The sequence below is a fragment of the Macaca thibetana genome, chromosome 7 (genome assembly GCF_024542745.1).
Source record: "Macaca thibetana thibetana isolate TM-01 chromosome 7, ASM2454274v1, whole genome shotgun sequence".
In the NCBI taxonomy this organism is placed as follows: Eukaryota; Metazoa; Chordata; class Mammalia; order Primates; family Cercopithecidae; genus Macaca; species Macaca thibetana.
In genome coordinates, this window is record NC_065584.1 from 62,635,728 (window position 1) to 62,647,123 (window position 11,396).

Consider the following 11,396-nt stretch of genomic DNA (forward strand, 5'->3'; position numbering starts at 1 on the left):
TGCAAATAAAAGAGGTAGAAAAAAATTTTTTTATTAGCATGTTCAAGGTAGTCAAGATTTTAACAAACATCTTAATCCTCACAACAACCCTGTGAGGTAGGTAAGTCATTGTTTCATGATACACTAGTATTCCAAAAAAAGTGCATTTCCTAAAAGAATAAATGTGCATTAGGAATAATTTTGTTAATGACACCATTTATGTTTACTGTAATATTCGTTATTGTATACTTCAATTCATGCAATCAGGTGTCCCCAGAAAAGTTTACTCTAAATTAAATCCTATTCGGATACACCTGGGAAACCATCTAAATAAATCCTGGGGTGAATTTTTTTTTTGTAAAATAAGTTTGATATATAAACAAGACTTTTCATAGTGTTTGCTAACGTGAGGCATTCTCAGTAATGTTTCACCCATATTTATCCATTCTCGGGTAAGTTTTCTCAACATGGCACCAAGCACTTTAGCAATTCAGCAGATGGCAGTGATCTGTGCTGTCATGTATAAGTTTCTAAATATATTGCAACTAATCTCAATCCCAAACCTGAAGTGAACTATTTATTGAAATGTAAACACTAAAATGGTGATAAATTTCAAAAAGTATTTTCCCTTGAGAATCTTTATTTTTTCCCTTAAGTTGCAAAAAGAAGAATGACCTTAGGGTCTTTATAAAGAAACGTAATGTTCTGATACCTATAAAATCCTAATGATTTGTATTGCAAGTCAAAGCCGCATGCTATCAATCACTACTTATAAGGGAGCCAGTAGACATCCCTCCAAAAATTTAAGTATTCTTTTCTCTGTGTCAATATAAAACTTCACTAGGAAAAGAAATATTTCCAGGCACACATTTCCCCTTAAATATATATTTAAAGTGCATTTCTATTGCTAGTCCGACACTAGTAAACATCCAGTTGCCTAATATTGTTTATAGTTGTTTTATCTGCAAAATATATTAGAGCATTTCAAATTATATTTAATTATAAGATAAACACTTAGGATAGTTATATAATTTATTTGTAACAACCTGAATTAAGCTTGGAAGCTTAGCTATCACTTAAAATCCACTGGCAGGTTTATAATACTTTAGGAAATAGTTAAAAGTAATTTGCCATTATAAAGAAATAGTTTAAGCTCTGAAAAATTTCTCATACTTTTTAAACTGCTGCAGGGATACTGGGCAAATCAAACAAATAAACTAAGCCATCAATAAATTATACATTCAAATCCATACTAGATCAAATAGTGCACTTCGGATTATAGTGAGGTAGGGCAAAGAAATACAGTCAGATATATTTTGAACTGTTAAATTACATAAACTAAAATACTCTTACCTAGGTTTTACTTGAATATCCAAAAAGAAAAATTTAGAATTCAGATGACAACGTATTTCTTGAATTCAAGGACAGAATTGTAAAAATCTTTGAGGTACATATAAATAAAAAATACAAAGGCCACAAGATACTTTTTATTTCAACATAAAATATGCTCATATAAAAATAACTCAGGAAATATAAAAAAAAATTACAAACAGTTTTTGCATAGATCCTCTATATAAAACATTTACCTGGGGTTAAACACTGAAAATACACTGCTGAAACTAGTATAGTTGAACTATTTTCTTGGATACCAAGTATACACAAAATAAAAGCCCTTCATCTGGGGGAGCATGGGCAGGAGGGAAAACAACTTTTAGCATCAGTCTGTATTTATTTCTCTGTTGCTCGAATATAAACCAATGATGACAAGAGGAGAAACTCTGGGGGTTTATTTAACAAAATTAAATTCACATTTCTGAGCCCATCATAGTGCATCCAATGTCCACCAATCTGGAAAGCTGCAGAATAATGATGTTCCTCTTTGTTAAATAATGTGGCACCTTCCAACAAATACCTGCAAATTAAATAACATAGTATGGGAGAAAATTATAATACTTTGTTTTTAAGATAAACATTCCTTAAATTCATAACTAAGGTACAAAAACATCGACATTGTTTGCATTCTGTTCCCTGAAAAAGATATCCATCTCTATAGATCATGTAATATAATTGGAAATGTGGAAATTAAGAATTTCTTAAAAACATATTTTAACAGATGAACTTATAACCTGCATGGTTCTTTTAAAAAAGAGTAAACACATACATAAGAAAACTTTTACAGGGAAAATGTTAAAAGAACGCTTTATGTCCTGATTTGTATGCAGATATTTTTATTTATAGTGATAAGTAATATTTTATGTTTAAATGATGACCACCTGCATACTATACTATTACACACTTCTTTATTTTTTTTTTGAGATGGAGTCTCGCTCTGTCGCCCAGGCTGGAGTGCAGTGGTGATCTCTGCTCACTGCAAGCTCTGCCTCCCAGGTTCACGCCATTCTCCTGCCTCAGCCTCCTGAGTAGCTGGGACTACAGGTGCCCGCCACCACGCCTGGCTAATTTTTTGTATTTTTAGTAGAGACGAGGTTTCATCATGTTAGCCAGGTTGGTCTTGATCTCCTGACCTTGTGATCCGCCCACCTCGGCTTCCCAAAGTGCTGGGATTACAGGCTTGAGCCACCACGCCTGGCTACTACACACTTCTTTGACTTGAAATACAAATATTAGCCAGTATGTGTCAGGAATAAAATATTGTGCTATTACTCTACTATCCAGTATTATGTGTCAGGCACTATCTTAAACACTTAGTATGTGCTTATTAAATCTTTACAATAAATGCATTAGGTTGATACCATCATCTCTGTTTTATAGATAAGAAAACTGATATGTAAACTGGTTAAGTTGTTGACCCAAAGTTAACTTACAAAAGATGGGGCTAGGATTTGAATTCAATTCTGTCTATTCTACAGTCCACATACCTACCCACTATGTGCACTGCTAGTAACTGACTCCCTCTAATAAATTCTGATTCTATTCAGAATACATAAATTTAGAGACAGATATGATCGTTTTCAACAATATCTCTTACAGGCTAGTCAAAATCATGATATAACAGGATAACTTTTTTTATTAGTTTTATAAAGAAACAACAACAGGCCGGGCGCAGTGGCTCACGCCTGTAATCCCAGCACTTTGGGAGGCCGAGACGGGCGGATCACGAGGTCAGGAGATCGAGACCATCCTGGCTAACACGGTGAAACCCCGTCTCTACTAAAAAATACAAAAAACTAGCCGGGCGAGGTGGCGGGCGCCTATAGTCCCAGCTACTCGGGAGGCTGAGGCAGGAGAATGGCGTGAACCTGGGAGGCGGAGCTTGCAGTGAGCCGAGATCCGGCCACTGCACTCCAGCCTGGGTGACAGAGCGAGACTCCGTCTCAAAAAAAAAAAAAAAAAAAAAAAAACAACAACAACAAAACACCTACTTGTGATCAGACAAATCCAAGTAATAGGGTACATATGCCAGATCTTCAGATTTCCAATGCTGCATATTTAAGACAACAAAAGGGGGTGCCCCATGGCAGAAAACTCGTTGGGAAAATTCTCTTAAGCCACCACACCTAAAATAGAAAACAGGCATGAACATTATTGCACTTGGGACAAAGTTGCCTCTCAACACTTCAGAGTTGTCTTTATGACTTTAATTTTCTTATAATTATCTATTACAGGTATAGGTAATGGTTAATATCTATAGGTATAGGGTAATTACTACCTTGTATCACCTAATAGTTCCAGAAGTTTATAAGCTGTGTTCCTTACACTAGAAATGATATGTTTAAAACTCCAGGAAATGCTAGCTATTTCTATATAAGCCAATGAAAGCATAACTCTGCAGAACTGATATGAACACTTTTATATTTCACTCTATATGCTGGTTTCAAATAATCATGGAGAGGGGAAATAATATGACTCTAATTGCTTCCTTTTGCCATTAGACTCTTTTATAAGCATGAACAAATTCTGTTCCCTCATATTATGAGGTATTGAGTATATGGATCAGAATATAAGAAGTTGAATTATACAGTAAAATCTTGATTAACCGGAATGCTCAGGGTACAGTATTCTGATTAACAAACATTATTAACTAAACCAAATTAACCACAAAACCATCTGTTTCAGTATTTGTTGCTACAATATATTCGTTCACTTTCTGGACTTAATAGGTAAATTAACAGAATGTATTTTTATCTTTCCTTTTGTAATTAATCAGCTATAAGATCATCGTTCTAAATATTAATTCTCATTATAAAATAATGTAGTCACAGAAAATTTTAAGAGATTGGGATGAATATGTTCTGCTTCTCTCAACTTTTACTAGGTTAAGTTTTGTAGTTGTCATTTACCTCTTTCTCCTAAATGGGGAGTGTAGGAAAAAATCCAGATATTTGAGGGTCCCGATTAGCTGGGTTCCGGTTAACCAAAGTTTTACTGTACCTACTCAGCAGTGGGGGGGGAAAAAAGAAAAGGTATTTGCTTTGTATTCATCAATCAGCTGTAGTACCATATTCTATGTAGTGATATACTCCATAACAAAAACACTGTAAAATGTCATAGTAAACTAGGTTAATAAGATTCATAAAGTACTTCAAGGAGCACATCTTCCTACGTTTCCTTATAAACACATACTGTCATTTTAAATGTCTATCGTATACTCACCCGTGCTCTTCACAGAGTCCAATCTTGGAACAGAATAACTCATCCACAGCCAGCCTTATCAAGTTTCCATGTGGAATTTCTTGGGGAGGACTACAATAATTTTCAAATGCATATAAGAACTGCTTCAACATTTTATATCTTATTATATTATTATAACAAATTTCACAGCTCAGTACTTTATTAGCAAAATCAATTATACCAAGTATAACCTCTATTACACATTTGGAATTTCTTGCAGATAGTAACCAGTTGAACTCAATAAACACTAATTATGAAATTTTCAAAGAAACATATTTTTGTAGAAACAATCCTGATATATCCAGTTGCTGCTACGTTAATCTGAAACATTTGTGAGAAGATTCAAAAGAGGCAATCTGGTCTCGTGGGAAGGAACTAGGACCCAGAATCAGGGGAGCAGCTGATTAGCTACCTGATTAAATGTAAGTAATAATCATTCTTGGCCTCAGGTACCTGATCTGTCAAAAAAATTTTTTTTCTACATTATTTCAGAGGTTGCTTTAAATATAGGATTTTTTAAAAAGTAGGCAAAACCTTAAAAGTTATAGAGTATGATGAAAAATATTTTATTAAATAGTACACAATATAATATAGAATTATAAATTTGTCATTATAGTTTCAAAATATTTACAGATGAAAAGAAACTAGTTTTAAAAAAACAAGATATTAGGCTGGGTGTGGTGGCTCACGCCTGTAATCCCAGCACTTTGGTAAGCTGAGGTGGGTGACTCAGGAGTTTGAGACCAACCTGGGCAGCATAGCAAGATCCCATCTCTACAAAAAAATACAAAAATTAGCCGGGCATGGTGGTGCACGCCCCTGGTCCCAGCTACTTGGGGGGTGCTGAGACAGGAGAATCTCTTGAACCCAGGAAGTCAATATTGCAGTAAGCTGTGATCACACCATTATACTTCAGCCTGGGAGATGGAGTGAGACCCTGTCTCAAAAAAACAAACAAACAAAAAAAAACAAAAAAAACATTAGCTGGGCATGGTGGCAAATACCTGTAGTCCCAGCTACTGGAGAGGCTGAGGTGGTGAGGCATGAGGTAGGAGGATCACTTGAGCCCGGGAGTTCAAGGCTGCAGTGAGCTATGATCACTGCAACACTTCTGAGTTGTCTTTATGTCTTGAAAATTATTTCCATTGATAGATATTTCAAATTAGCAATGCAGGAAAATAGAAAAAATATATTTCAGATAAATATAAGTTTAACAAATTAGGGTATGTGAGGTACATTTCCAAATGGGAACAATCTATCAGGCTGTTTTTCTGGACCATAGGGCCAAATACCTTTCTGCCAACAATGTGTTTGGGTCTGTTTTTCTTCCACTGGCAATTATCCCCTTTCCAGCTCATGTCCCTTGGAGGCTTTCATGTTTCCCAACACTCCACTAGGGCTTGCCAATTTGGACTCTGTCCCTATCATTTACCAGGTGGGAGATCTGCCTTTTTTCTGAAAGCCAAAAACACTCATCTGGCTCCTTGCACCTTTTCTGTTCAAAATAAAAGCTGCTTACATCCACATCTCCACGTGTGAGATGCCAAGTTCTGGCTTTCTGTCTATAATTATGTCTTGGCCATGATATGAAAGAATATTTTTAATTTTCTTGTTCATGTGGAACTAGCCCTCCTGACAAAGACCTATTGAAAGGGCGAAACATTCCAAAACAGTATAAAGCGCTCTTAAAGCGGTTAAATTTGTGACACTAAGAATCATCTATAGTCATATTAGTAAATTCAAGTAAGAGTAATGTATTTTTCATACTAATTCATTACTTTGCTACTGACAAGGTTATCAGCTGGTTTTGTAAAGTAATTATAAGATGTTTGGATGTAACCGGCTGTGACACTGTTTTCAGGGGACCTGTAGAAGAATCTTGCATTTGTGTGATTGCTTCATGCATAAGTAATCATAAAGGCTCTGTACTTTAACGAGTACTTTGGCAATACTGTCATTTGTCATCCAATGGGGACACATTCCCTGAGAAATGTATCCTTAGATGATTTCATAGTGTGTAAACATCCTAGAATGTGCTTACACAAAACTAGATTTATAACCTTTTACACACGTAGGGTATATGGTAAAGCCTATTGCTCCTAGGCTACAAATCCATACAGCGTGTTACTGTACTTAATACTGTAGGCAATTTTAACAAAATGGTCTTTGTGTACCTAAACATAGAAAGGTATACTAAATACACAGTATCCTACAAACCAGCATGGCATATGTGGTCCTCTGTTGAACCAAATGTTATTATGGGGTACACGACTACATATCTAAAGCAACATTCATTAAAAAAAAAGTATAAGTGACAAAACAGATGTTAGACCAACTTACTTTATATTAATTATGCGCTGCTGATCCTCCTGCACTCGAGTTGGGCATCGCCAGTTGGAACAGTAACTCTCTTGAATGGTAGACATGAGATTTTCAAGATTTTTCGTAAAATTATCATGCTCATTCCCAAACAAATCAATGATTAATGAAGCTTTATGGACTTCAGATTTGTATTGCTGTTTTTCCATCTTGTCCCAAATCCAAAGTAGCTTCACAGTTGTAAAACTGTAGGTGTCCATTAAATAAAGAAAACAGTCTACAAACTCTCTACCAAAATGAAGAGAGAGTTCCCTAGGGAAATTTTCATTTTCATTAAGAATGACATATAATAACATCAAGAATCCATCTATGGTGCATGTATTTTTCAGTCTTATTTCAACATACAGCGGTGTACAGGATACTGCTTTGCGGCCAGCTTTGATAGTAAAAACACCCCCCCAAGGAAGAACAGGCCTCCAAAATGATCGATCTTGGTTATAGTTATTTTTAATTGATGCTTTGATCTCTTCAAACAGTGTCTTCATCCTACATTTTAAAAGTTTAAAACAGAACACATCAACTTGTAACTTTGCATATTAAATGCATAATATGTTTAAATGAAAATAAATCTATCTAAAGACTCAAATCAAATGTGTTATTAGGCCTCCCAACATAGCAAAAAAATTTAAATGAGCCACTTCTTGGGCGCTATGCATGCTCTCTGGAAAGAGCATTTAAGAAGTTTCAGTCTTTTTTTGAGGTACAGATGGCCATTTGATAGTCTTTATATCAATTACATTGCAGATTTTATCTGTGACAGAGGGAAACCCTGTGATAAAAAAAAAATCCTGAGGCCAGGTGTGGTGGCTCACATCTGTAATTCCAGAACTTTGGGAGGCCGAGGTGGGCAGATCACCTGAGGTCGCAAGTTCAAGACCAGCCTGACCAACATGGAGAAACCCCATCTCTATTAAAAATACAAAATTAGCTGGGCGTGGTGGCACATGCTTGTAATCCCAGCTACTCAGGAGGCTGAGGCAGGAGAATCGCTTGAACCTGGGAGGCGGAGGTTGCGGTGAGCCGAGACTGCACCAGCTGAGATGACGCCATCTCGTTCCAGCCTGGGCAACAAGAGTGAAACTCCATCTCAAAAAAAAAAAAAAAAAAAAAAATTCCTAAATGAAAATAAAGCTATTAAAAACATAAATTAAGTTTGGCTAGGCATATTCCTAATGTAAACCTCCTCCTCCTTCCAAAATATAGGCTGTGCTTGCTTCATTTTCTTGTTAATATGGGTGGTTCCATTTAAGAAACTAATATAATGGGATCTCTTAATTGGGGGTACAGAATAATAGCTATTCCGTAATCTTTGTATTAACTATACTACATATTTTATCTGTTGTATAGAAAAACTATGTTAAAAAAAAAAAAAACTCCTGTTGCTATATAGACTAAGACTAATTCTGACATTTAGCTTTGAAAGACAGCATGAGGAGTAATCATGAAATCAATCTTAAGTGAATAGTAGCATAGCTAATATTGCTAATTACTTTCGGATTTTTATGTGCAACTCAGAATTGTGCTATTAATTGTGCAATTTAGATATACTATAATTTTTAACTACAGAGGCTATGCTATGAAGATCTGATTCAGAACTTGATAAATATCCTGATTATTCTCTATGCATGTTTTGGGAATGAACCAAAGCATCCTCCCTTTTCAAACTGGCACTTTTCCCCCAATCTTGAGGACCACTAGGCACTTTGTTTTTAAAGCCACGGTGAGTATTTTCATAAATATGTTGTGTTATATGTATGTTACATAGCGCACATATTTTTGAAAGAAATGAGTTCTTTTTGCCATTGTATTGAAAAAACTCCTTCACTTTACTTGGGACAAGCAAATAAACTAACAACATCATAATGTTTTCCAAGGTTACTTTTGTGGAGAAGTATTGTTATCAAAAAAGGGAGGCATCTGAGGAGCGGAAACAGAGAAATGAGTGACTGAGATCAGTGTCTTATTTTGACCATCTTTTCAAGTGCTGCATCCTCCCCAACACAACATGAACTCAACACTTAATAAAGCTGCAGTCCTACGTGTTTTATTTGTGTAAGAAACTAAGTTCAAAACATTCTGCAACACGAGTAAAAATTCACTTCTGCAATATATTAAACACACATGAACACAGTGCTTTCAGTTTGAAGCAAGACATTGTGGACTCTAAAATATCCAGTAACTATATTTAGTATGAAGAGTGGAAGTTTATATCTAGTTGGCCAACACATTGATTCTAGTCATCCACTTAGGAAGAAGAGGGTGTGGCAAATCTGTAGCCTAGGAAAACACAAACTCAGTTTCTTCTTAATAGAAACTGACACGTTTTGCTTACAAATATTTTAAAAAAACAATTAGGCATTCAAATACTTTAATAAACGAAAACAACTCTATGGTTTATTTCCGTTGAATTTCAAAGAACTCTGTAGCAAGGTTTAAGATTGCTTAAAGAGCCTGAGTTCAGATTCCTAAAATAGTGCATTGGAAAGGAAGCATAAATCTCTAGGATATTTTCTTCAAATTATCTTTAAACATGACCAAATGAAGTGTAACTAGCTCTGTAAAGCAATAGTTACACTCTAAGAGAATTAAACTATAATGATATATATGGCATGAAACTCCAGTGTTTCTCTGGGAAAAACGGGAGGAGGGAAGGTTTGGAAGAACTAGAGGATACTAGTTTCATCATGAACTTGGTGATTTATTCCAAAGTAAATTGCAATAAAAATGGGGGGTGGGGAGAAATGATGGAAAGATAGCTGTAAAGAGCTTTACTTAAAATTGTCTTAGCTGTTTAGCTAGGAACTGTAATCGGAAGGACTGGAGGATGTATTCCACTGGCTTTATTCTCCAGGCTCAACGGGCCCTCCAATTTGAATAAACCTGGAAAACTCTCCCGACCTCTATTTCTTTGGCAAAACATCTTTCTTTCGTGGTGACTTCCAAGGGAGGCAATCGGTACCCCAAGGTAGCTGTGAGGACCCCACCACCTGCCCAAGGCATTGAATGCCAGACTCCCTAAGGACTCAGGGGTTCTAAAGGTCCCCTCTCAAATCAGAGCCCGAAATACGCCTCAAAAATACAACCACGCGCTACCACTCCCGGCAGCGCAGGGCTTCCGGACAGGAGCAAGACAGACGCGAGGCGTGCGCCCCCGGGGAGCCCCCACGCTCCGGCCACGCCCACCTTGGCCCTGGGCAGCCGCGCCCGGGAGGCCTGGCACCGAGGCGGGCGGGTCTCCGAGTTAGGGACCCGCGAGTCGGCTGGGCGCCCCCGCCTCTGTCCGGGCAGTGCCCCGCCGAGTGCTCAGGACTGCGGGCAAACGGGCTGGAGGGCCGGGCCGCGGAAGGCGTTCTCACACCGGCCAGTCTCCGTCCACCAGGAAGCCAACTCCTCGTACCTCCCCGGGGACCGAAAACCGCCGGTGCCGCCGCACCCGCCGCCGCCGCCGCCGCCTGCTCATGGAGAGCCCGGGCTGCTGCCGCCGCCGCCGCCGCCTCATCTATGAGTACCGCCGGCTGTCTCGGCCTCCCCCGGCGTGAGTTCTGGGCTCTGGCACGGCCTCCATGGCACCCGCTGCGGCGGGAGCCACAGCAGCTCCAGCGCCCAGGCCCAATCCCCCTGGACCCACGGAGCCAGGACAGCGGGACACGTCGCTTCTTATTACGGAGGAAGATTCGGCACGACCTCCGCCCCCTCCCCCCAACCCCCCCGTTTCCAGCCGCCTGACAGCGCAGCTGCGCAGGCGCGAAGACGCCCCAGCCTAACGTGCGTGTGTCGGGTGTGTATACAGCATCCAGATTCGCCCAATGGGATACAGGATCAGGTGTGGGGGGCGGGACCTCGCAGAGAGGGGCGGGGTTCCAGTGTTAGAAGGTGGGTGGGGAAGCCGGAAGTGGGCAGGGTTTGCACGGAGGCGGAGCTTTATTGGCAAACCTGATTGGCTTTTTGAGGTTTGTACCATTTTAGGACTTGATTTTAGTTTGCTTCTGGGTTTTGTTTTCTCAGATTCTTAACCGAGAAAGAAAGCTTTGTTTTCTCAGTAAATTACAGGTTTTTAAGCTTTTGATTTAAGTATTTACTTAGCAAACAGTTTAATTAATCTGTTAAATGCCAGCTTTAGTGTTCAAGTTAATTATTGGCCAATATGCTGTAATTTACAGTGAAAGTTAACCCCATTTTGAAAAATTAGATTGCTTTAATTCCATTGTAGAGTTGAAAAAATTGGGGTTGGGAGATAATATGGTCCCACACAGCAAGTGACAGAGCTGGAAATTAAAGTTTGTACAACTTAATGCTAGTTTGTGGGCTCAACCACTATTTCTGTTCATTAGGGCCTAGTTTTTGTATCTCCCATAAAGAGGCAAGGCCCTATATGGCTCTGCATCTGGAGAATACATGCCACCCTG

At 38.4% G+C, this 11,396-nt stretch overlaps 1 protein-coding gene across 2 annotated transcripts; it reads right to left on the bottom strand.

Annotated features, from left to right (window-relative positions):
• C7H14orf28 (chromosome 7 C14orf28 homolog) lies at nt 1–10,608 on the bottom strand. 2 transcript variants are annotated; one of them, XM_050795826.1, is made up of 5 exons: nt 10,388–10,608; nt 6,952–7,476; nt 4,594–4,683; nt 3,363–3,497; nt 1–1,891 (listed from the first exon to the last, which is right to left on the bottom strand). In XM_050795826.1, the coding sequence occupies exons 2-5, from the start codon at nt 7,473–7,475 to the stop codon at nt 1,708–1,710; spliced, it is 933 nt and encodes a 310-aa protein (XP_050651783.1). In that variant the 5' UTR covers nt 7,476; nt 10,388–10,608; the 3' UTR covers nt 1–1,707. The 2 variants fall into 2 exon arrangements, with proteins under 2 accessions (XP_050651783.1, XP_050651782.1); XM_050795825.1 differs by lacking the exon at nt 10,388–10,608 and adding an exon at nt 10,174–10,289.
• Nucleotides 10,609–11,396: the final 788 nt, after the last annotated feature.